Source organism: Miscanthus floridulus, chromosome 8 (genome assembly GCF_019320115.1).
Source record: "Miscanthus floridulus cultivar M001 chromosome 8, ASM1932011v1, whole genome shotgun sequence".
Taxonomy (NCBI): Eukaryota; Viridiplantae; Streptophyta; class Magnoliopsida; order Poales; family Poaceae; genus Miscanthus; species Miscanthus floridulus.
The window spans coordinates 204906803-204932387 of NC_089587.1; the positions used below are offsets into that span (position 1 = coordinate 204906803).

Here is a 25585-nt window from a genome sequence, read left to right on the forward strand (position 1 = left end):
GAGTCTAACGGGTCAAGCAATCTATAGGCATCAGTCCATACCCAGAAGTCGTCCCCCCCCCCCCCCCCACCCCCCCCCACCCCACCCACCCACCCTGATTTTCTGTTTTTTTGAGGTACCTCTGATGGTGATGATGAATAAAAAGCAAATTCGCCTGAGGTTGAGGGAATTCGTAGTCGTCCACTTCACGAGTTCACAGAATCACAGTCCAGACTCCATCGTCCAGTTGGTCTTGGTCGTGCTGAGCTGCTGACGCTTCGCCCGGGTTCGCAGCCAGGCATCGGTCGCCGGCGACCTGTACCCCGCCGAGAAGATGCATCTGAGCGTGAACGAGGGGATCGAGGGCGTGCGGTTCGCGGTGACGGGCGGGCAGGGCTTCGTCGGAGCCGCCCTCTGCCTCGAGCTGCTCCGCCGCGGTGCCCGCGAGGTCCGGTCCCTCGACCTCCGCGCATCCTCCTCCTGGTCCCAGCAGCTCCTCGACGCCGGCGTCCGCATCATCCAAGGTAAGTCCCTCCCGCTTACCATCTTGAGTTCAGGTCGCTGCATCACCAATCACCACGGTTTTACTTTGCGGTCGCTGTGGGTGTGCTCTGCGGATGTAGTACTGGTACAACAACGCTACAACCTACATGGTAGATAGCTTACTCTGCGTTGTGAGTTGCAGAATTGGACTGCTCTTAGAATAGATGCTTATGGAGTGTTTGTTTTGGGAAATCAACCCATTCTAGATGGGGTGACGCATCATGAATCCATTCTTCAAATTTAGTGTAATGACCCCATTGCTCATAGTGAGAAATGATGTGGTGATGGATCAACTCATTCTATTCCATAGACCAAACAAAAAACTAGAGAGTGAGATGATGATGGATCACTTCATTCCATAAACCAAACACCCCCCAGAGTGCTCCAGTCCTTAGTATGCTGTAGTTCGGCTTCTGGATCAAGATGCAAATTAGTCACAAAAAAAAGATGCAAATTAGTGTGTCCACACGAAGGACATTAGTGCACCAGTACTACTTGCTTAACCTGTGTGTATCTAAGTAGGTAGTTGGTGGCTCTTGCATAGTTTTTTCTGTGCATGTTTTGACTGCAATCACCCTGTTAGCTTCTGTTTCTTTGTTTTTAATGCAACTGGTTACCAGATACCAATATGTGGCTTGTGGAATGAATCATCAGTTTCTTAAGGCCTTGTTTCACAGGGGACATTAGAAAGAAGGATGATGTGGGGAGGGCTTTCCGTGGAGTGGACTGTGTTTTCCACCTTGCTTCTTATGGCATGTCAGGGAAGGAAATGGTGCAGACTGGGAGAACTGATGAGGTTAATATAAATGGGACCTGCAATGTACTGGATGCTTGCCATGAACAAGGTGTTAGGAGACTTGTGTATGTAAGCACTTACAATGTGGTATTTGGAGGAAAGCCGATTGTCAACGGAAATGAGGCGTTGCCTTATTTTCCAATTGAAGACCATGTTGATGCTTATGGGCGCAGCAAATCAGTTGCTGAACAGTTGGTACTGAAGAGTAATGGGCGGCCAGCTAAGTAAGTTTACCCTTCTCGTTTGCTAGGGTCCAGTACATTGAAAAATATGGCAAATACGCTTAAGTTTTTTGTGGACCATGCTGTCGTTCAAAAGGACAGTTAGAAAGAAATTGTTTAGGCTAATGCTACACTTTGTACACTTTCTTAGATTATGATATTGTCTTCTGAAAACCTTAGTGTTGTCATGCGTAATTGCACCTTCTTAAACAATAATAATAATTTCATTTTAGCTTGTAAGTCAAGAGTGGCATTTGATAGTATGCAGCCTGTCTTATTGATTGGGTGAAATCTTACAGGAGTGATAAAAGTACTCGTCTTTATACATGTGCAATTCGCCCTGCTGCTATATATGGACCAGGTGAAGAGCGTCATCTTCCAAGAATCCTGTCCCTTGCAAAGTTGGGATTAACATTCTTTAAGATTGGGGGCCCAGATGTCAAGACAGATTGGGTGTATATAGATAATCTAGTTCTTGCTCTGATATTGGCAAGCATGGGACTTTTAGATGACATTCCTGACAGGAAAGGAGCCCCTGTAGCAGCTGGTCAGGCCTATTTCATCTGTGATGGTAATTGCTGTTACTGTTAGCTTCTGTGATGTCATTACTAAATTAGACGCACGCAGGTCCCATCTTTGTGTTTTTTTCTGTCCATAGTGGTACTGCTAATTTTGTTTTTTACTTGAATGTGAAAAAAATGCAAGCCTAGGCTAGGTAGAGAAGACATTCGTGGTTTATTTTCTTGATTTTGGCAATAATACCATTGCTAGCAATATAGTTTAACTTATGTACTACATAGATCAGAGGTACAGCCCATCATCTACTTGATAGCTAATTGCCTGATCATCTTCCTGGCTGGAAAGCTGATCTGTTGAACTGGGCTGGTAGAAAAGTGCTGGTACATTATGTACTTACTTCAATGCTGGTCTACTTAGCTATGACATCTGAACTCCCTCGATGGGTCATCAAAGAAATTGAGGAGATCTGGAGGAGATTTTTGTGGAAAGGGAAAAAAGAAGGCACTGTTTGGTTGCATGGGTAAGGCTTGTTGACCCCCTGAACTTGGTGGCCTGGGCATCTCTGATCTCCAGCGGATGGGATGGGTGCTTAGGATGTGCTGGCTTTGGTTACAAAAAACTGAACCTGAGTGCCCTTGGTCTTCCTTTCGGGTCCAAGTTGATCCATATGTCCATTTTTCCTTCTCCATGGCAGTATGCCCTGAAGTTGGTGATGGTGCTTACACTCTGTCAGACAGGTGGATTCATGGGCAAATAATTGAAGATCTTGCACCCTGCCTTCGCTTTAGTTCCTAAACGTAGAGTTAACAAGTGCACAGTTTTTGGAAGCACTCGCTGATCATGCTTGGGTGACTGACTTGCAAGGGGTATTTTCTGTTGGTGTTCTTGCTGATTTCTTGAATCTCTGGGACCTCTTGTCTCAAGTGGTGTTGCAACCTGGAACTGATGACAAATATATTTGGCACTTCTGGTGTGTATACAGCGAAATAACTTATAATGGCTTCTTCTGGGGTGCTGTGGTATTCAGTCCATGGGAGAGAATTTGGAAATTTTGGAATCTGAACAAGTGTCACTTCTTTATGTGGCTGGTAGCTGGTTAGTTTATAGTTTGTTGGAGGTAGTTTTTGATCGCTTATCTTGTAACAAAGGTGCAACTCTGATTTTCATAGGCTGACTGTGGGTGTGGGTGTGGGTGTGTTTGCAGGGTGAGTGTGTGTTTCCTTGTTTTTTGGGCTCTTTTACCCTTTTTCTTCTTAATATAAAGATACACAGTTCCTCCTGCGCATTCGAGGAAAAGAAGTAATTATTAGCTACTTTCCTTCTCACTTGTTCTGAACATTGAAAGTTTGAAGTTCAACACTTTGTATATATTATACACAATTCATTATTTCCGTAATTAGGTGTTCCAGGTTTCCATTGCTTGAATAACAAAATTATTTGCAATACAAGTACACAGTGTTCCATGAGTTATAAGAGAATTTAGACTTTTTCTTCCTTATAAGGTTTCCATTGCTTGAAAAAGTCTAAATACTGAAACCTTTGAACAAACCTAGAATTTAGACTTTTTCTTCCTTATAAGAGAAGTGTCCCCTGAGAATTTGGTGTCTTCAAGTCTCTGTGATATAGAACATGCTGATTATATATGCAGTTATACATTTCATTGCCTTATTGAGCTATAACTGTTTTGCAGGATCACCATGCAATACCTTTGACTTTATCATCAAGCCCTTATTTCAAAGTTTGGATTATTCCGTTCCTCAAGTGACGCTGGATACCTCTGTTGCCCTTGCCATTTCAAAAATATTTTTATTCATATCTACATTGTTCTACCCATGGCTTGATAGTAAATGGATGCCTCAGCCTCTAATTCTTCCTGCTGAAGTGTATAAGGTCAGCCTCTGTCATGCAATTTTGATGTTTTCTTTTGTGTTGCTACTTTACCTACCCCAGTATAGTTTTGAAATATGAATATAATGGTCAGATACAAGTGGACCAGTCATGTCAATTTCATTGCTAGTTTTTTTTTTCGAGTCGCGGTCTCCTCGCATTGCACAGGCGAGGGTAAGGCTTGCCACTGACACCCTTCCCTGGACCCCGCACAGAGCGGGAGCTCTTTGCACTGGGTACGCCCTTAAAAAAACAGTTCTTTTCAAGGGATCTCTCTACTGAACTACTCGGCCAGCAGACTTGCAAATAATATTTTTGTTTGATGTTGGACAAAAGTTAAGGTACAAATGCCATTATCCGAGGATCTGTAAATAATACATCTGATGTTGCTTGCTAATTGTGACAGGTTGGTGTTACACACTACTTTTCGTTCTTGAAAGCTAGAGAGGAACTCGGCTATGTACCTATGGTGAGGCCTCACGAAGGCTTAGCTGCGACAATCTCATATTGGCAGGAGCGGAAGAGAAGGGAACTGGATGGCCCGACCATATTTACTTGGTTGGCTGTAACAATTGGAATGCTGGCTGTGTTTTCTGCTGCTTGTCTTCCACCAGTCGGCCCATTGAAATGGGTGCTTGACATCCATCTGTTTGTTTTTCGCTCGATGCTTGTGATCCGGCTGGTCTTGGTGATAGCAATTGCATTGCATTTTGGCGAAGCCGTGTATGCCTGGTTGTTGGCGAAAAAGGTTGATCCAAGGAATGCCACTGGGTGGTTTTGGCAAACCTTTGCTCTAGGGTTCTTTTCTCTCCGGTATCTTCTCAAGAGAGCCAGAGGGTGAATTTGTGTGTAATTCACATGTACGTTGGGCCGTAGGGGATCCTGTAACAGTGATTCCAAGCTTCGTGCTTGCTTTTATAGAGGACGCGTATCCCAGATGATCCTTTTACTTCTGTATAAAAGTTTCCCACCCTGATATACTCGTGTACCGTGATCGACTGATCGGATTCAGCCGTGGCGCAGAGCCCCACTTGTGTGATCGATGTTTTACATGAGTTCAGTTCTCCATTGTGTGATCGGTGTTTAACAGGTCACTTTCTTAGATGAGCTGTAATGTAAGTAGTCATTGTTAGATCCAAATGCAACTACTGTTCCAGCAGAAATTTGGTGGCTGTCGCACATCTAATGCCGTATATGCTGTGAAGTCTGAACCGTATGATATTATTAATATGTCGAAGCTAAAACAACACAGCTCGTTTTCCTCGTCTGCTAGTACACCTGCACGAGTTTTTTCTTGTGCCTGCGGAGAACTACAATGCTAGGACAAGAGTATATGCCACCACCGGCCTCTGAGGCTTGAACCGGAAGTCCTGGAACAGGCATGTTACAGACTGACGACGAAGCAACCGAAACCGGGGCTAAAATACTGCCACGAAAACAATGAGGTCCAGTCCAGCTTCAGTTGAGCACCACCACTCGGGCTGATTCTTCCACCAACCCCCCGACCGACCATTCCCGTGCATTCAATAAAAGTTAGTGTCGGCGAGCCGAAGCAACCGAAAAAGGGAGAGGGGGGAAATAGGTGAGCGCCGAGTGCTGTGTCAATGTCAGGCTCGGAGTTGGACTTGTGAACTGCAGCTATGTACATGAGCCGCACGAACTGCAGACTCGGCACCTGTGCGTGCGGCTGTGCGCTTCTTCCTCAATCCTCCTCCTGACTGCACTCTCTCTCGGCCAACAACTTCCATAGGAAATCACTAGTTCACCACCGTAAAAACGATGGTGCAGTAGCAGATGTGAAGTGCAACAACCGTGTTGTATAAGTTTATGTTCAGAGCATGCAACTCTGAACGATGTTTTGTGAAGGTAGATTGGTGGCGTGCATTTGCTGTGGAGAATCATTGCTGAAAAGCTCTACCTTAAAGCCTATGATGAGCAGCCGAAACATGACACGGACAGACAAGGTTGATGGGCACACGGCTGCCATTTGGACGATGGATGATTGGCTCCTCCCCTCCCTCCTCCGGCCTCCCCCATGTTCTCATGTGAAACCCTTTGGTTGCTGCAGCTACCCAATTTTTTTAAGTAAATGCTAATCAAATAAACAGCTCTGTCACATTCCCTCCTTCGGTCCATGAGTGAATCATCCGAAGCTTCGGTTTATACCTTTTCCCGTAACTGCAAACACTGCATCCTATACAAAGGAAAAATACTCTCTCCGTAAAAAAAAGTACAATTCTAAAACAGTACATACTATCTTTATTTGACTAAATTCATACTAAAAAGATATTAAAATTTATCAATCTAAATAAGTATCATTAGCATGGAATATATTTTTATGATATAATTGTTTGGAGTGTTAAATGTTGATACTATTTTTTATAAACTAAGTTAAACTTAAGTTAGTTTGACTCTAAATAAACTTCGTCTTGCATGTTTTTGATAGCGGCACGGCCGCACCACTTGTGTGAAAGACAAAAAAAAAAAGCATTCGATTTCATCGAAGGACGCTAACAATTTGAAGTTCCTTTATAAAAAAAAACAATTTGAAGTTCATGCTTTTTATAAAGAATTTAAAGTTGATGTTGTTAGCCCGACGAGGCACATGTTTGTTACGACAATAATCAGACGGCCGCTGTTCAGATCAGATGAGTTGGTGGCATGAGCTGCTGAACGCCTGAACCGAGTCACACAGAGCCGGACAGCACACCACTTGGTGGACGTCAAAGCGGCTGCCAGGTGGCCGTATCGAGGCCTGCACCGCACCAACAGCTGCTGCCACCCATTATTTTTGGGATTATTTACATATTTAGCGTGATGTAAGTGGTATAAAAAATACCATATCAGTGATTCATATGTCAGTGATACGATGTAAAATGTCATTCATAATAATGGTAGATATGTGAATGACCTCATTTTTGCCACCACGGCTCCAGTGTATCTGAGCTGCCTGACTTGGAGGAGGAGAAAAAAAAAGGTTTGGTAATTCGTTCACGTCGCCTCGCGCTATAGCATGTTATTCTGTTCATTCACAAATTCACAAAAGCTACTAGACGAGGAACTTTCAACTGCACACCTCGTTCGTGTCCCCCTCATGCATGAATAAAGCCAGCCTGTCGTGGCGCTGTTGTGGCTGCGACACAAACACCGCGCCGTCACATACACATACACCTCCTCCTCACCTTCCTCCTCCATCCTCTGTCCACACCAAAAGCAGAAGGAAGGGAGAGATCTGGCCATCTGGGGGTGAGAGAGCAGGAGAAGACCATTGCTCTCTTGAAGGATAGAGACCTTCTCCGTCCTCTTCTCTCTTTGGTTTGCTTGCTCTGCCTCTATCCGGTCCGGCCATGGCCACCATCCTGGAGAACATCCAGAAGGCGAGGTTCCTGCCAACCAGGCCGCTCAAGGACGAGCTGCCCACCTTCCAGGGCGGCTTTGGCGGCGGTGGCAAGGAGGAGAGCCACCTCATGGGCCTGAGGAAGCGGCTGTCCTCCTTCTCGGGCAAGATCCAGCCCATCTCCTCCGCGTCGGCCGAGTGGGCGTTCCGGCGCTCCAAGTCGGCGCCCTCGCTCGGCGCCGCGTTCGCCGCGGGGGGCGGCTCCCTGAGGCAGTGGTGGCAGCGGGGCGTCGGCTGGCTCCTGTCCAAGAAGCCCGGGTTCGCGGGCGACCTCGAGATGAACGAGGAGGAGGTCGCCGCGATGGGCCGCCAGAGCAGGGGCAGCTGGGGCCACATCCTCTACAAGATGCGCTCCGGCGTCCGGCGGCTCGTCATGTCCACGCACTCGCTCCCCACCACGCACAAGCAGTCGTCCCTGCCGTCGTCGTCGGCGGCGGTGCACAACAACGCCCAGTGCAAGCCGGCGGCGGCGTTCGCCTACGCGCAGCGGCAGAGCTTCCACCACACCGGCCACGCCATGGCGCACTAAGGCGCGTCGCGCGCGGTTGCAGGTGCCGTTTGCAGCCGATCTCCTCCAGATTCAGAAACGGAGAACGGTGAGAGGCACGAGAACAAGAAGATTCAGGTTCCAGGTGCGTGAGATCGATGGTGAATATGTCAAGGTACTGTTATAAGTGAAAACTGCTCGGTGAATTGATGATGAATGAAATGGAATGTAGGTTTTACCATCCTGTGCTGTGTAGATCTAGTGCCCCTGTAGAGGTGAAGAAGTGTTATATGCTCGTTCTTTATATTCTTTTGGGTTCTTTTGGACGATCAAAATGTACAATGTTTGGTTGATTTTGTACTGTTTTTGCCTCCAGCAGTAAATAAAACTAATGCAAATTGTGCCCCTCTGTTCTTGAGTAGTGAGTGCTATGCCTTCATTCAGAGATCAGAGAGTCTCAGCCTCCAGATCTGATACGTCTTTTCAGCGGCTGCCATGCCCTGTAACATTCTGCCATGTATCGCTGTCGGTGCACGCGTTTGCTTCCTTTGCTGGAAGTAGTTGTTGGTCAATGCAACGCAAAAACAGCTAGACAAGCTTGCGAAAAAAAAATCATAAAATGCCTGTCAACGTAAGCAGCAGCTAGGAGAATATTCTCAAACGAGAGTTGCCGCCGGTAGCCGGTTCTGTTAGCATTGATCTCCCATCAGTTAGGCCCAACGGCCTAACTGGGCCTTGTCCTCGCGCCCTGATCGGGGGCGTTCAACCCTACATGGTTGGTGGGTCCCCGTCGCACAGCGCTATAAAGGAAGGTGGGGGCCGGGGCTCGCGATACGAGGTTCACCGCGCCGCCAGTCACCCCACCGACATCCTAAACCCTAGACCCGATTGAAAGTAGGGGCGCTGCCAGCGACGGGAAGTACCACCGACGCCGGCAACGCCACCCGACGCTCACGCCGCCGTCGAGGACGCCACAGCGCCGACTCCCTCTCCACCGACCGTCGCTGCCGGCGCGCAGATGGCGTCCGCCAACGAAACCCCGGCCGGAGCTTCAACAACTACGGCGTTTGACGGTTTGCTACTTATCACCTATCTCTCAATCTCTCTGTGAAATCCGATTCATCTATTACTGTGCTAAGAATCCCGATCCGATGAACATACCCAAGAACCCTAAAGCTAACAATGGCATCGGAGCCAAGGTTCGACAAGAAATCGATCCGATACGATGCGGATCGGGAAAGAAAACAGAAAAAAAATGAACTAAGACCTAACCCTAGAAAGAATCACATCACCAATCGGTTCAATCCGAGAAGAAAGAAAAGGAACCCTACCATCTAGATCTCGAATCACACAAAAGGTAAACACGGATCGGGGAAATCGGGTTCAACCGAACCCTAACCCCAGATCCCCTTTTCGGGTGAACGAGTGAGAAGAAAAGAAAGAAGAAAGAAATCAAATCCGAAAGGGGAAAGGGGAAAAGAACAAAAGGCGGCACACTGAAACCCTAACCCTAATCCCATTCGGATGAACAGTAAAAACCCCATTCCCAAACCCTAACCCTAATTCCCGTGCGTCGGAATGGGGAAGAAAGGGGACGGGGAAGAACAAGAAAGAACACGCCGTTTGTCGGGGATAAACCTCCACCGGCGCGGAAGAAGAAGAAGAAGCGCACCGGCTCTTCCGCCGGCGCCGAAGAAGAAGCCGAGCCGGGGCGCGAACTCGCCGGGCTGGGCCAAGGTAGCGCCGCGGCCAGGCCGCTCGACGGCGGCGTGCTCACCCGTTGGGGAGCACGCGCGCCGGCGAGGGGGCCGGCGACGGCGCAAAGGACCGCCCGCTCTGCTCGCTCGCGGCTGCTCGGTAGCGGCTGTCCTCGCTGCTGCGACTGAGAAAGAAGAGAGAGAGAGCAAGAGCCGAAATGGCTAGGGTTCCAGGGCGCCGGCCGCGGCCTGGGTTTTTGATCCGCGCGAAACGGCCGCTCGTCCGTCGGATCAGATCGAACGCCCGAGATGCGCTGGGCCAAGTCGAGGCCCAGGCGGGCGCGAGCGCGCGGCGCGGTTTGCCGGCCCAGGCCCAGGTTGCGGCCTGGGTGCGGCCTGTGCGCGCGAAGCAAGCCGGGCCGAGCCGTTTTCAGCTCGTTTTGGGCCGCGCTGGGCTGAAAAAAATGAAAGAAGAACAAGAAATTTTTTCTTATTATTTTCCAGAAACAATTTTAAATGCATATTTTGATGAATTTGAATGTTTTTGATACAATTTTCTGTGCAAATTTTATCCAATGATATTTTGCCCAGAAAACAATGAATTTTTTAGTGCTTCTGGAAAATAATAACATGAAAAGATTATTAATGTTTCCGCTGTGCATGATAATTATTGTTCTCTTTGATTAAATTTGAACCAACGGGATAATTTAATTTTAAGAGAAATGAATTTCTGATAATTTTGATGCAATTATGATATTGTTATTTTCTGACCAACATTGTTAATAACAAATATTATAATTTTTGATCTATGAGAAATTGTGCATTAATTTTACTTCTGCCCAACGGTGATGTAAAATATTTTGCATGGATGAATTATAAGTTTTAATTTGGCCAACGTTGAGTTAAAGCATGGAATTTTATGTATAAATGTTTCTCACTTACTCTGGTATGATTTCAGGAGGCAAATGCATTGTGAACATTACCAACATCCCGACACTCAACGGAACCAATCACCGTGTGTGGCGGGAGAAGTATGAATTGGAACTTGCGTTGGGAGAGGTCGATTTTGCCATCACCTCACCGTGTCCCACTGAGCCAGAGGACCCGGTGAGAGGTGACAATGAATCTGACGCTGATTTCGCTTCTCGGAAGCGTGATCATGCTAAAATAAGAATGAAATATGACCTTGAACATAGGCAATGGACTCTCTCCAACCGTAAGTGCCTGTTGGTAGCCAAAGCCACCATAGAAGAACAGATAAGGGGCTCAATCCCTGAATGTGCTACTGCTAAAGAATATCTTGAGAAAATCAAGAGTCAGTTTACTGGGTCTACCAAGGCCACAGCAAGTTCACTGATTAAGAAGCTTGTGAATGAGAAATTCACTGGTGGTAGCATAAGAGAGCACATTTTGAAGATGAACACTACGGCATCTAAGCTAAAAGAAATGAATTTGAAGGAGGAGGATTTCCTAATTCATTTGATTTTTGCTTCTTTGCCGAAAGAATATGACACCTTCATTGTGAACTATAATATGCAGCCTGAAAGATGGGGCATAGAAAGACTCATCTCAATGTGTGCTCAAGAAGAGGAGAGGATAAAGTCCTCACAAGGTGAATCTGCTCATTTTGTGAAGGACAACAAAAGAAAGAACTTTAATGGCAAGAATTCTAAACCACAAGGGAAACCTAAGTAGGATAAGTCCTCTTCCTCCAGTTCACAGGGAAAGAAACCCCAGGATTCTGAGAATCAGCAGTATGGTGGAGCTGAAAAAGATCAGTGCAAGCACTGCTTCAAGAAGGGACACTACAAGAGGGATTGTCCAGACTTCCTGAAATCTCTGCTAAAGAAAGGTGATGAATTTATTACATTTGTAGATGAATCTCTGTATTTATGTTATGATAAATCCACTTGGTGGGTTGATTCAGGAGCAACTACTCATGTTGCAAATTCTTTACAGGGGTTAAGTGGGACGAGAACCTTGCAAAGAGGAGAAAGAACGATTAAAGTTGCAAATGGACTGCAAGCCAATGTTGAAGCCATTGGAGTTTTTTCTTTAGAATTGAATAATGGTTTTGTACTTAGACTTAAAGAAGTACTTTATGTTCCCTCTTTGCGTAGAAATTTGATAAGTGTTTCGAAACTTGATGATGATGGAATTGATTGCCATTTTGGTGATGGCAAGTGTAAGATACTGGTTAATAATAAATGTGTTGGTCTTGCCTTCTGATAAGACAAGCTTTATTTATTATCTCTTGCTGAGAATGCGAACAATGTATGTGATGAGAATGTGAATGATTCCCCATCTACGGATGTAACTAAGAAGCGGAAGAGAATTGATACTGTCTCTTCGAAATTATGGCATTGTCGCTTGGGCCATATTTCGAGGGGAAGAATGGAACGATTGGTTAAGGAATCAATTCTCCCGCACTTAGAATTTTCAGATTTAGAGCAATGTATTAATTGCATCAAAGGAAAGTATGTCAAGAAAATTAAGAAAGATGCCAAACGAAGCACAGGAATTTTAGAAATAATCCACACAGATATATGTGGTCCTTTTCCTGTGAAAAGTGTGGATGGTTATGACTCGTTTATAACATTCACAGACGACTACTCTCGTTATGGCAATATTTATCCAATTAAAGAAAGATCGGAAGCATTGGATAAATTCAAAATATTTAAAGCTGAAGTTGAAAACCAGCACAATAAGAAAATAAAGATAGTACGATCAGACCGAGGTGGAGAGTACTATGGGCGACATACCCCATATGGCCAAATTCCTGGACCATTTGCAAGGTTCCTACAGGAAAATGGCATAGTTGCTCAGTACTCCACACCGGAGGAGCCTCAGCAGAATGGAGTGGCTGAAAGACGTAACCGTACCTTAATGGATATGGTAAGAAGTATGATGAGTTACTCCACATTACCGATTAGTTTATGGATAGAGGCACTGAAAACCGCCATTCACATACTTAATCGAGTACCAAGTAAATCGGTGCCTAAAACACCGTATGAATTATGGACAGGAAGGGAACCCTCACTTAACCATTTGCGTGTGTGGGGCTGTCCAGCTGAGGCAAAAGTGTTTAACCCAAACATAGGAAAGTTAGACTCCAAGACAGTCAGCTGCCATTTTATTGGCTATCCAGAAAGATCGAAAGGATATCGCTTCTATTATCCTGACAGACATACGAAGATTGTAGAAATAAGACACGCTGTGTTCTTGGAGGATAACATGATCAGGGGGGGCATGGTAGCACGAGAAATCAGCCTACAGGAGAAGCGGGTACATGTACCCACTCCGATGGTTGAAGAACCATTCTTCACGCTACCTGCTACTGTTGCACCGACAGTGCAGGACACTGTAGTGCTAACACCTGTTGCAAGTTCTCCCGTGGCGACAATGAATGAACATGAGGAACCTGTTCTTGAGGAACCTATCCTTGAGGAAACTATAGAACCAAATGTTGCACATGAGGAAGAACTACAACAGCCCAATGTGGAACAAGTGCCGGAGGCACCTAGAAGATCTCAAAGAATAAGAAGATCAGCTATTACTGATGACTATGAAGTTTATGAAACTGAAGAATGTCAGATGGGGGACGATCCCACCTCATTTGAAGAAGCCATGAGAAGCGACCACTCATCAAAGTGGCTTAAGGCCATGGAAGATGAATTGAAATCAATGAGTACCAATAAAGTTTGGGACTTAGAAAATATTCCTAAAGGAGCCAAAACAGTAGGCTGTAAATGGGTCTACAAAACGAAATATGACTCCCAAGGGAATATAGAAAGATTTAAAGCGCGACTCGTGGCGAAAGGCTTCACGCAAAGAGAAGGGATTGATTACAATGAGACGTTTTCTCCAGTCTCATGTAAAGATTCCTTCAGAATTATAATGGCACTTGTAGCCCACTATGACTTGGAGTTACATCAAATGGATATAAAGACGGCTTTCCTAAATGGGGATTTGGAAGAAAATGTTTATATGGCACAACCGAAAGGTTTTGTCGTAAAAGGAAAGGAAAATATGGGATGCCGCCTAAAGAAATCAATTTACGGATTGAAGCAAGCTTCAAGACAGTGGTATTTGAAGTTTGATAGAACGATAAAAGTTTTTGGGTTTGAAGAAAATGTTGAGGACAATTGCGTTTATGCAAAGTTCAGAAATGGAAAGTACATATTCCTAATTTTGTATGTGGATGATATCTTGCTTGCTAGCAGTGATATCAATCTACTAATGGAAACGAAGAAATTCTTGTCCTCGAACTTTGATATGAAAGATCTCGGTGAGGCCTCGTTCGTTTTAGGAATAGAGATTCACCGAGACAGGAGAAAAGGGGTTCTAGGATTATCGCAAAAGGCATACATAGAAAAGGTCCTAAATAAATTTAGTATGCATGCGTGCAGTCCTTCACCTGCTCCTATAGTCAAGGGCGATAGATTTGGGGAACATCAGTGTCCCAAGAACCAATATGAAATTGACCGAATGAAAGCGGTACCGTATGCTTCAGCTGTTGGAAGTTTACAATATGCTCAAGTGTGTACACGCCCTGACTTAGCTTTTGTTACCGGATTACTTGGCAGATATCAAAAGAATCCAGAAATTGAACATTGGAAATTAGTGAAGAAAGTCCTACGTTATTTGCAGGGTACGAAAGGCCTCATGCTTACGTATAGAAGATCTGATTCCCTACAGATAGAGGGGTATTCAGATTCTGATTATGCGGGAGACGAAAGAAAATCCACGTCAGGATATGTATTTACTCTTGTAGGAGGGGCTATATCGTAGAAAAGCTCCAAACAAACCGTAACTACATCCTCGACAATGTATGCCGAGTTTGTAGCATGCTATGAGGCAACGGGGCAGGTGAACTGGCTGAAGAAATTCATACCCGGATTGAAAGTGATTGATGATATAAATGAACCACTGCGATTGTATTGTGATAACAATCCAGCGGTACAGTACGCTCACAACAATAAGTCAAGTGGTGCTGCAAAACACATTGACATAAAGTACTATGTTGTGAAAGATAAAGTTCGGGATCATATAATAAATCTTGAGCACATAAGTACAGAAAAAATACTCGCGGATCCGCTCACAAAGGGCTTACCACCCAACGTGTTCAGAGAACACGTAGCCGGCATGGGTTTAAGGGAAAGCCTATGATTCCCAAACATACGAAGGGCCCAAAGAAAGTTTACATTTCAAAACGGAGAATTGTATTGTGGCTGTTAGTCTAACGGCACTAATTGCTGTGACGATGGGACAGTTCTATGCACTAATCTGTGATGAAATAGGATGGAAGCAAGAAAAATATGAATTGAAAGTTTTGAGTATGAAATTAAAGAACGAAGAATAGATGAGAGATCAAGGGGGAGAATGTTAGCATTGATCTCCCACCAGTTAGGCCCAACGGCCTAACTGGGCCTTGTCCTCGCGCCCTGATCGGGGGCGCCCAACCCTACATGGTTGGTGGGCCCCCGTCGCACAGCGCTATAAAGGAAGGTGGGGGCCGGGGCTCGCGATACGAGGTTCGCCGCGCCGCCAGTCACCCCACCGACATCCTAAACCCTAGACCCGATCGAAAGTAGGGGCGCTGCCAGCGACGGGAAGTACCACCGACGCCGGCAACGCCACCCGACGCTCACGCCGCCGTCGAGGACGCCACAGCGCCGACTCCCTCTCCACCGACCATCGCTGCCGGCGCGCAGATGGCGTTCGCCAACGAAACCCCGGTCGGAGCTTCAACAACTACGGCGTTTGACGGTTTGCTACTTATCACCTATCTCTCAATCTCTCTGTGAAATCCGATTCATTTATTACTGTGCTAAGAATCCCGATCCGATGAACATACCCAAGAACCCTAAAGCTAACAGGTTCATGGAATCATGGTGTGTATGGCAGTTTTTCCAGTGAATTTGTCCACGGTTTAGTCATCTCAAAACGCAAATTACTTCGAGACATGATCAGCCTGTTCGGGAGACCGTATCGTATCGTGGATTATTTACTGCTGGCTGTTTTAATGTGAGAGAAAAACACTGTTCCTAGCTGGAAATTTATGATCGTTTACGAGCAAGCGAGCAGGCTGATGGATTCGAACGCCAATTTCACTCCAATTTCGTTTCTAGAACGACACATACTATTCTCTCGTGTCCCTGTCTACCGCTACCAGTACCAGGAGTAGTAGGACGCACAACAGAAGGTGAAGCGTCCACATGTGAACAGGTAGGCGGTCAATTCTGTCACCTACGACTACGAGTCCGATCGATGGACCTGCAGTCGAGCACTGCACCACGAGAAAATGGATGGTTCGGCAGCGCTCCGATGGAAGGAATCGCGGTGGTGCCCGCGAAACAGACGTGAATTCGGCGGCCGGCGGCGGCGGTCCATGGAATTTGGATGGAAAGCCAACCCAACCTTGCCTTTTCCTCGTATAATAAAGGCCACCGACGTTTTCTTACCAGGGCCAGGCCAATGAGTGGACGCCCAACCCAATTCTTCCAATCTTCTTCGCGGCCTTCGCGAAATTCAGCCCAAAATCAGTTTCGAGCTGAAAGCCACGGCTCCAAATTCCAGCCCATGATGGCCTACCCGGGAGCGGCGGCCCCCGTACACACAGCCCGCGGTCCACTCCAACCTCCACCCCGTCCAGGTTAGGTTGGACAGGTGGTCACGGCTCGTCTCCCCTCCGTCCCTCGGCTTGTCCTCTTCCTCCGGCCTTCCCTTTCGTGCGCTACAGTGCAGAGACAAAAAGCTTCAACCTCCCCCCCCCCCCCCCCCCCCCCCCCCCGGCCGTTGTTTCCCCCACGCGCGTAGAACCCCCAAACTCCGAGCGCCCGCGGCCAGAGACACCTGTCACACACGCGCATCACGCCACCCATCCGTCACCAGCGACCCGCGAGCACCCATGGCGAAGGAAGGTGGAGGCCAGCGCGAGGGTAGCGCCCTGAAGACGGCGGTGATCGTCGCCGGGGGGCTCGCGCTCGCATGGGTCACCGTGGAGACCGCCTTCAGGCCCTTCATGGACCGCCTCCGCGCCGCCATCTCCCGCTCCACCGACACCGCCCGCGACCCCGACCAGGAGGAGGCCCCCGCGCCTGCCGCTGCGGCCGAGGCGGAGGAGGAGAAGGCGCCCGCACCAGCGGAGCCGTCCGCGCCGCCGGCCCCGGCCGAGGTGGAGGAGAAGGTGGCCGAGTTGGAGGAGAAGGTGGAGGAGGCCGCCGCCGCCGACAAGGCCGAGTGAAGGGGATGGCGACATGGCGACCTGTCTGTTTGCTCTTCTGAATAGTATGCTGTTGGTTCTGTGAATCTGTTCTGTGATTTTGGAACCTGTCGCTGTCATGGATAGTGCAAAGTTTGGACTATAATTTCAGTGAGTTTAGCAGTAAGGTTGCGTTAGTTTTTGGCTCTGGTACCATTTAGTTCACGTCGTTGATGGTTTGATGTGATGGTATGTGTGTCTAAATGTTTATTGAACTGCTGACTACTTGATTATGATATTTGCCAACTATTTCTTAGTTAAAATAGCGGTTGCTTTGTCTTTTGCAGCATCAGGTGCTCTAGTCAATATCATTATTATGCTAATGTAATATGATTGTGTGTTATAAATCCCTATTTTGAACTTCCTTATATCATTTTTCCATCTGGTGCTAAGAATGCTAGTGTTTTATTTGCTGTGCATCAGTAATTTGTTTGCACCGTCGATTGTTGTCCATGCTATCAGGTAGGCAGTTTTCCATATGAATAAGTCCTGGGTGTAGCTTATCTTTACTCAATATTACTATGTTAGTCTTTAACTCTGTTTCTGTATTTTGTTCCTTTTGCCATGCATCATGGATGATGCAATTTGTAAAATTTGAATTCTGATATCAGTATCCCCATTTAGTACTAAGCTTAGGTCACCTGTTTGATTTCTGGTAATATTAGTTTTATTACATGTTATTGATGTGATCCTTTACTGATGCTTGGAGTTGGGTTTCCGTTTTTCATTGCAAGTTGACCTACCAGAGGTTAGAAAGCATGTAGCACTAGTGTGTAGAGGATGATGGAGCAATCCAATTTCATATAAATTGCTAACAGTGCAATGTTATACATGTGAAACCACAACACAAGTAATGTCTCATCACTGCAGTTTCAATTTTCATGCACAGGGCCATGGCTGGTCCAGAAAAAAATGGAGCAGGGGCATGCTAGCCGAAGCTAGTTTAGCACTGGCTGAGAGCCTTATGATTAATGCGAAGCAGGGGCATCTATGGTGGAAATTTGTGATTTACTATGTGGGCCAAGAATTAAGTGAGAATCTGTGCACCTGCTCGGTTGACTGTAGTTCCACCGCTTATGATGTTCAGATAACTAGTGAGAGAATCCACATTTAGTACTAAGCTTAGCTCACCTGTTTGATTGCTGGTTATAGTAGTTTATTACATTTTTTTTGCGAACATAGTATTTTATTACATGTTATTGATGTGATCCTTTATTGATGCTTGGAAATAGGCTTCCATTTTTCCCTGCAAGTTGACGCACCAGAGGTTAGAAAGCATGTAGCACTAGTGTGAAGAGGATTGTGGAGCGATCAAATTTCATGTAAATTGCTAACAGTGCAATGTTATACATGTGAAATCACAGCACAAGTAATGCCTGATTACTGCAGTTTCATGCACAGGGCCAGGGGCCCCCAGCAAGAATACTGAGCATGGGCATGCTATCCAAAGCTAGTTTAGCACTAGCTGAGGGTCTTATGATTCTGCGAAGCAGGGACACCTATGGTGGAAATTGTGATTTACTATGGGGGACAAGAATTAAGTGAGGTTCCGTGCCGCCCCTGCTGGGATTACTGTAGGTCCGCCCCTACACAGGGTATAGGTTGTTAGTAGAACATATGGAATTTAAATTGTTTCATGATGTACAGATAACTAGTGTGAGAACCCATAATGTACTTGCTTCTTAGGAGTACGTGATTATATGTGCCAGGGCAAAGTAGTCATGTTATTTTACACACGACATTGAAGTTTGAAATGGAACCTAGCTTATTATAGTAAGGTTATAGCTTCTCCCTGTGAACTTCCTGTGGTATATTTGATTGTGTTGTGTCAGATATGACATCTATACATATTATTAGGTCATTGTATGATCATATTTAATATTCAGTCATTGCATTCATACCCATAAGCTTATAGCTTCGTACATAGTGTATAGTGCATAAATGGCATATCTGGAATTAAAATTTCTGGACTATTACATTTTTACGAAGTTTCAGCATTTCTGCCTCTACAGCAGTTTATAGATGTTAATACAAGCAGCGGATTGTAGAAGCGACCAAGCAATGTGACACAATGTTGTTGTTGTTGTTGTTGTTAAATTTTGAAATTGAAGTGACACTGTTTTAGCGAGTAGTAATTGGCCTCCCTAGTTCTTCCTGCAATTCAGTTGTGTTGGATGTGGTGTCAAAGCACAGGTAAGGTTATGTTATTAACAGTTTCAAGATTCATGCATGCATAGTTAACATCTCTCTGATGAACAACTCTTTTGCTCACTTTTTGCCGAACCTATAATATTTCTGCATTTACTCAGGCATTCATGTATCACATTGTGTTATATGCTAAACAATCTTCAAAATAAAGTAGTGTTAGTTGTGTTAAACCAAGTAAGATTATCAGTGTTGTTAATTAATTAAGAAACACAATTGAGATTCATGTTGGTAAGAAAGTTGGGTACCAATTATCGTCATTTCATATCATCTGGTATACTCGTATAGACTGATCACATGTTATTTCTATTTTCCAAGCTGGTGTGTCTATTTGGTTAGAGGAATTTTAGAGATTTTCTTGTGTTTCCATTCCTTTATTTGTAATTTCTTATGCTGGGAGATAGGCACTTGCTTAAGGCGATGGAATCCTGGCTAGCTTTTGATTCTGCATAGTACTCTTTTTTTTTTTTGGCTCTTCAATGCTGTTTCTGTGCTTGCTTCCCACCTCCCTCAAACATGATGCTTGTTCCCTTTTTGTTAGCTGTCATGAATGAGGCAAACTGAAAATTTTGAATTCTAACATCAGTACCGCATTTCGCACTAAGTTCAGCTTGCATGTGTTGTTTCTGTCTATGTTTGTTCTGTGTTCGTGCTATTTATATGATCCTTTGTGTTTATGCATGTTATTGATGCTTGGAAATATTTACATTGCAAGTTCATCTACCAGAGGCTAGAAAGGATGCAATACTAATGTGCAAAGGAAGATAGGGTGGCGAAAGTTCATGTAAGTTCCTGACAGCTCAATGTCACATGTGAAACTGAAGCATAAGCAGTGACTGATAAGTTAGCATGACTGCACTGTAGTTTTATGAATGGGGTACAGTTCGTTAGTACTAGTAGCACATGCTCCAAAGTTCATGCATGGAGTATAGAATAAGTGAAGTACCACAATGCTTGGATAAGTGGTGATAGAATCCATAACGCACTTGCGATTTATATATCATTATACGTGCCAGGGGAAAGCAACCAATGTTATTAGGATGCAGCACACGTTGGTCATTGAAGTTTGAAAGCTGAAACAAAAGTAATTATAATAAGCTTATAGTATGCTACTGCAAACTTCCTGTGCTATATTTTCTTGTTTGATATGACATCCATAGGTAGTAAATATTAGGTCATTGCATGCTTACGTTTTAGCTTCATGGGCAACACATAGTTCACTAATGTCATATTTGGAATTAAACTTCCTGTAGTACTCCATCAAAAGATGACTTTAGGAAAGGATAATTAGTGCAAATTTGCATTGATTATCCTGTCCTAATGCCATCTTTTGATGACTGGAGGACTATTACATTTTGCTAAAGCTGTGATGGTTTCTACTTTTATAGCACTTATAAATGTAAATAGAAAGCAGCCGGTTGTAGTCCAATCAGTAAATGCTAGATGTTAAATATTGAAATTGAACTGTCATTTTTTTTGGTAAACTAATAAGTAGTAATTGGTCTCCTGAGTTTGTGTAATGCATTTAGATGTGTTGGATGTGGCATCAAATCACATGTAAGGCTATGCTATTAACATGGTTATGTCGTAGCTTCAGGTTTCATGTGCTATGATCTCTCTCTATGATTGATCAATTCTATTACTAAGTTTTGGTGAAGTTGTAATATATCCGCATTTACACTTATTATATGTCGAAACCTTTTGTGCTACATCATTTTTTGTGTTACATCATGCATGATGAACATTGTGCTACATACTAATATATCCAAATTTACTCTTCTTTACATGCATATATGTAGTTTTGTTGTGTTGAACTAAGAATCTCAATGTTGTCACTTGATTAAGCAACAAGGTTCAGACTAGAGTTCATACAAAATTTTACTAAAAAGTATGGTTATCCATTGGTGGCATCCTCTTCAATGTTTTCAAGTCGTCTAGTCGACTCTGGTCGCCATGGGACCGACCAGACGATTAGTCGTCGACCAGAACGACTAGTCGAGTCTGGTCTGGGCAGTAGGCACACCTACCATCATTGGAGGAAGAGCTCATCTTCATGAGCTAGGGGGGAGCAGAGGCGTAGAGCCAGGGAAGAGCTTCACCAAGAGGCGTGCTGGCCGGGGAAGAGAAGCAGAGAAGAGAGAAAGAGCAGAGCAGCAACAGCCGTCACGCACAGGAGCAAAGAAGAGAGAGAGACCAGAGCAGCAGCAGCCGTCACACACAGGAGAGGAGAAGAGAGAAAGAGCAGAGCAGCAACAACTGTCACGCAACGGAGAGAATAAGAGATGGGAACCCTAGAGACTTGGCCTCCTGTATATATATTACAGACCCTAGTGGGCCAAATTGGCAGCCCAACTACTCACCTGGAAGCCCAGTCAGGCAAGCCCAAAGAAGGTAGTGCCCAGCCTGGTTGTGCAGCCCCCTGGTCGGACGACCAGGTTTCTAGTCGAGCTAATCGAGTCGAAGTCTCTAATCGAGGTCATGGCACTGACCAGACCGACTAATCACGATTAATCGCGATTAATCGAACGACTTGAAAACATTGATCCTCTTCCTCTGTTTGAAATGGGTGTTATTGAGTTATCATACATCTTCTGTTTCAGTTTCTACTGTCACCATTTTGTTTTAGCTTGGCAGCTTCTTACGTCCTACTTGATGCACACTTCACTTGTCCAGTTTCTACTGTTGGCATTTTGCTTTAGCATATCCGGTGATTTTACTTCCTGGCTGATGCACACTTCACTTGTATCTTTTGCTCATGATTTGACAGTTAACATATGTTGATCTCAGGCTTTAGATGGAGAACTATGTTTGAATTGTTGCACAGTTATCTGTGACATCAGGAACACAGAAATGTTCAGTTGGTAGCATAATTGCTTCACAGGATATCTAGTTCATTTATATACTCAGCCTAAAACCAACATAGATGTAATCTTAACTATTAAAACTGACACTTCGTTGGTGATTTTGGCATTATTTAGCATCGATGAAGTACAAGATCATTCTAGCTTCTTTTTTTTTTATAAAAAAATTCAAGTAGAACTGCTATTGTAAACCTAATCATTCGCTGCTTTCATGGTGTGGTAGCTGATATATTTTTTGGTTTATATTAACAAACATGTATGGTTCCATAGGAAATGACTAACAATTTTTGTGGTGAAACTGCTAAGGGCTTGTTTGAATGTAGCCCAGGTGCATCCAACGCCTGGGACAGGCAAGATTCTCACGTGTTCATCCAAACAGCCTTGTATATGTTCAGTGTCGTGTCAATTCCATAGAAGATGGACAAGTGGCCTTGTGGCTGATTACTTTTTTTTTTCGTGGGGTTGTGGCTGATTACTGCTTGCTAAAAACATCTACTGCGCCCTAAATCATAAGGGACCATCACAAGCATAAGATAATTTGTTGATTCGACTTATTTGATTTCCATGTAGAAAGCGGACAATTATTAGTTTTTGCCTTGTCGGCTCATCACATACGAGTATAGGACATGACTGAATGTCTGAATATGCTTCTTTGGTTCGTTCTGATCATTGTGTTGTATATATATATGTGGTTCCTATTCTTTTCCAAGGGAAGGGAGCTAGAACTATAATAAAACTCTAGCACAGTACATTCTCAAATTATATATGAAATAACCTGAAATAAAGAAGAAACAATACCCTATCAAGTCTTTTCATTTTCTTTTTCCATAGTGGCTTTGTCCATGCATGCGATGTTTCAGATGAACAGAACCCCATCAAACAATGAAGCCAGAGTATTGTCGTTGTACTGAGAATCCCTGACTAACCCTAAAACATTAGACACATGCTGCAAGGCCCAACCTTTTAGAACCAGACCGAAACACACGAAACATGAAAAATATCGGTGATTGAATCGTCGGGTATGGTACATAACAGACTACAGATTCAACACCTCTAACCCTTGATCTATTGAGTTGGATGCTTGATTTCCTTTCCAGGGCCATTGACGACATGGTCGACGAACCAAAATTAATATCCTCACAGGGAGTAACACCGAAGCCAAAGTATTGTTCTCATACTGAGAATCACCGATCAACCATAAAACATTAGACACTGCAAGATCTAGACCAAAACACATATGAAACAATGAAAAAATATCGGTGATTAAATCAATGCAGATTCAACACCTGTAGCCCTTGATATATCGAGTTGGATGCTTGATTTCCTTTCCGGGACCATCAACGACAAGGCCGACGAACCAAAATTAATATCCTCACGGGGAGTACCATGAACACCCTTACCCTTGTAGATAGTAACTACAAACTGACCTCCAGCATATATGAAAACAACTCCCACAACGGTGACCTTGTCAAAGTCATCGCATGCATGTAACAAGTTTTCAGTCGAACAGCAGTGATGATTTCACTGGTAGAATTATTATTTGGACAGAACCTAAGCAATCTAAATCTAAAGAACTGCTTAACAAGGGATTGGGCCCTCTCCTTGCCACCGGCAGCGTCGTGGACTCGTAGGAGAGGAAGAGGGCCCTTGGGCGGCGGTGGTGGCTTTTCAGATGACATAGGGGAGCAATCAAGAGATTAATTTGATGTGTGCCTCCTGTTAAAATAACATGAAGAGTATCAAGATTCTTCATATAATAGAACTATCACACCAGACATTCGAGATTTGCTAGATGGAAGAGACTATCCATTTTATGATTTTTGGCATGTTTGTTAATTTTTCTTATACACCTGCATTCTGTTGAACTTTTGAAACAGTGAACTGAATATCAACACCATGTGAAGTTTGAGATTTTCACCATGTTATTATTATTCTGGCATTTTTTTTATGATGGCTGTATACTTGTTCCAGCATGGCGCCTCTGATATCTTATCAAAGTGTAGTCCTGAAGCTTCTAAAGCTCACCGTAACCAGTACTCTCGGCATCAGGTGTGACTTCTATACATATATGGAAGTGTCACATGTTGCCTATCATTCTAATTGAACAGTTGATTTATCATCTATCATGCATAGTGCGTAATATCTGTAAATTTTTATGGTTGAACTCGTACTGAATGCATAGATCCTTGGACTATGTACTAATTAGTGTATGTGTATATGGAATTTCGTCGATACTACACATCAAACATTCAGTTTCCCGAGCATGGACGAAGCCAGGAATTTGACAGGGGGTGGGGGCATTGCCAACAACAAAAAATAGAGAATTGTATGCGCACATAAGCTTCACTTTTACAACACTTCTAGCATTTCGTTACTCAAACAAATTTGTGTTTTGCACTAAATAAAAAGAAGACAAATTAGTATAATAACTAGAGGGGTATTAAAGGAAAACTACAATCTTAGGGTGTTTGTCTCCTTCCCTCCGCCTCTTGAAACAGCAGAACCGATACCCAAACCTATGTAAACATAGAATAAACTTGACATCGATCCGTACTCAGACTCTTGACACTGAAATCTTGCTACCTTTTGCCATTCTGAGTAGGGATTTGCTTAAGAGCATGCTTGGTTGGCTACCAAAATTTGCTATGCTAAAGATTTGACGAGCAAAAGTTGTAAAAAGTTGGACAAAAATATTTGCCATAGATTTGGCAAACCAAATATGAGAGGTTGGAAAATTTTTGTAGCAAACCAAATGAAACCCAAAACCTTGCAACCAAATTTTGGCGACTAACCAATCAGGGCGAGTCTGATTCCAGGATAGACTAGAAACCCAGGCCAGCTTTGCCGCGCCCTCCTTGGATTGTACCAGTTCATAAGTACAGATTTGAAACAATGATGGTCTGCTCATTGGAGCTGCGCAAGACCCTGTGCAGCTGTGCCTGTTGTTTAGTTTGTTTAATGGAGCAAGTAGTGTTTTTGGTATTATTGTGTTGTTATTATGATCTCAGAATTGAAATGTAGCTATATGATCTTCTATATTTCGCAAGACTAACCAACTTAGGCCTTGTTTGGATGCTCACGTATCCACCTTAATCCATGTGTGTTGGGGTGGATTGTTGGAGAATTTAATTTAAATTTCACACCAATCCACCCGATGCACATGCATTGAGGTGGATACAAGGACATCCAAACAAGCCCTAGCAAATATGTATTACACATATGTTTGCACGGGCATTAGAAATGACTAGTTATCCAATTATCCTATTTCAAATAGGGTAGTATAGCTAGTAATTAATATGCATTTAGCAAGGAAGCAAAAGCATCATTCGGGAAGCTGTTTGTTTTTCAATGTCGATCATCGATTCCGCTGAGCCCGTCTACAGCTACAGGATTCTGGTGGACGACAATGATATACTGAAGTGCTCCACAAACTCGTGAGTAAACAATACCTGTGTTCCTTGTTGATATGGGAAGAAGATTAGAATAGAGGTAGTGAAGTTAAAAAGGCTAAGTATCACAAAATTAAGAAGCATGGCTTGCAATCTGCTTAGACTTCAAGAACCTCTTGCCCCCACAATCGATTTGAATAACATGCTTTAAATCTTCTGTGAAATGGCTCAAGTCTTCATGAAGGTGTTTTATATGGCTCTCTATTTGCACATTAATGCTCAAAAGTGCTTACAATTAGATGATCACACAAATAAAATAACACTGAATAGAATAGTTAGA

General features: G+C 44.2%; 3 protein-coding genes and 1 pseudogene across 3 annotated transcripts; all 4 read left to right on the plus strand.

Annotated features, from left to right (window-relative positions):
- The first annotated feature begins 90 nt into the window (after window positions 1-90).
- Window positions 91-5124, plus strand: LOC136474669 (uncharacterized). The gene is made up of 5 exons (XM_066472232.1): window positions 91-503; window positions 1200-1542; window positions 1839-2110; window positions 3749-3948; window positions 4352-5124. The coding sequence occupies exons 1-5, from the start codon at window positions 314-316 to the stop codon at window positions 4784-4786; spliced, it is 1440 nt and encodes a 479-aa protein (XP_066328329.1). The 5' UTR covers window positions 91-313; the 3' UTR covers window positions 4787-5124.
- A 1952-nt stretch (window positions 5125-7076) lies between these two features.
- On the plus strand, window positions 7077-8238 carry LOC136477986 (uncharacterized; annotated as a pseudogene).
- Window positions 8239-8335: 97 nt separating this feature from the next.
- LOC136477984 (uncharacterized) lies at window positions 8336-11697 on the plus strand. Its single transcript, XM_066476292.1, has 3 exons — window positions 8336-8902; window positions 10485-11378; window positions 11486-11697. The coding sequence occupies exons 1-2, from the start codon at window positions 8848-8850 to the stop codon at window positions 11219-11221; spliced, it is 792 nt and encodes a 263-aa protein (XP_066332389.1). The 5' UTR covers window positions 8336-8847; the 3' UTR covers window positions 11222-11378; window positions 11486-11697.
- Window positions 11698-16314: 4617 nt separating this feature from the next.
- Window positions 16315-17053, plus strand: LOC136474670 (outer envelope membrane protein 7-like). The gene has a single exon (XM_066472233.1). It carries the CDS (start codon window positions 16437-16439, stop codon window positions 16770-16772), a length of 336 nt encoding a protein of 111 aa, XP_066328330.1. The 5' UTR covers window positions 16315-16436; the 3' UTR covers window positions 16773-17053.
- Window positions 17054-25585: the final 8532 nt, after the last annotated feature.

Excerpts from the sequence above, each read along its gene's own strand:
- LOC136477984 (XM_066476292.1), top strand. The coding sequence starts at position 8,848 with ATGGCGTCCGCCAACGAAACCCCGGCCGGAGCTTCAACAACTACGGCG. Across the intron at positions 8,903-10,484 it reads AACAACTACGGCGTTTGACG|GAGGCAAATGCATTGTGAAC; the intron begins GTTTGCTACTTA and ends GTATGATTTCAG.
- LOC136474669 (XM_066472232.1), top strand. The coding sequence starts at position 314 with ATGCATCTGAGCGTGAACGAGGGGATCGAGGGCGTGCGGTTCGCGGTG. Across the intron at positions 1,543-1,838 it reads AGTAATGGGCGGCCAGCTAA|GAGTGATAAAAGTACTCGTC; the intron begins GTAAGTTTACCC and ends GAAATCTTACAG. Across the intron at positions 2,111-3,748 it reads GGCCTATTTCATCTGTGATG|GATCACCATGCAATACCTTT; the intron begins GTAATTGCTGTT and ends ACTGTTTTGCAG.
- LOC136474670 (XM_066472233.1), top strand. The coding sequence starts at position 16,437 with ATGGCGAAGGAAGGTGGAGGCCAGCGCGAGGGTAGCGCCCTGAAGACG.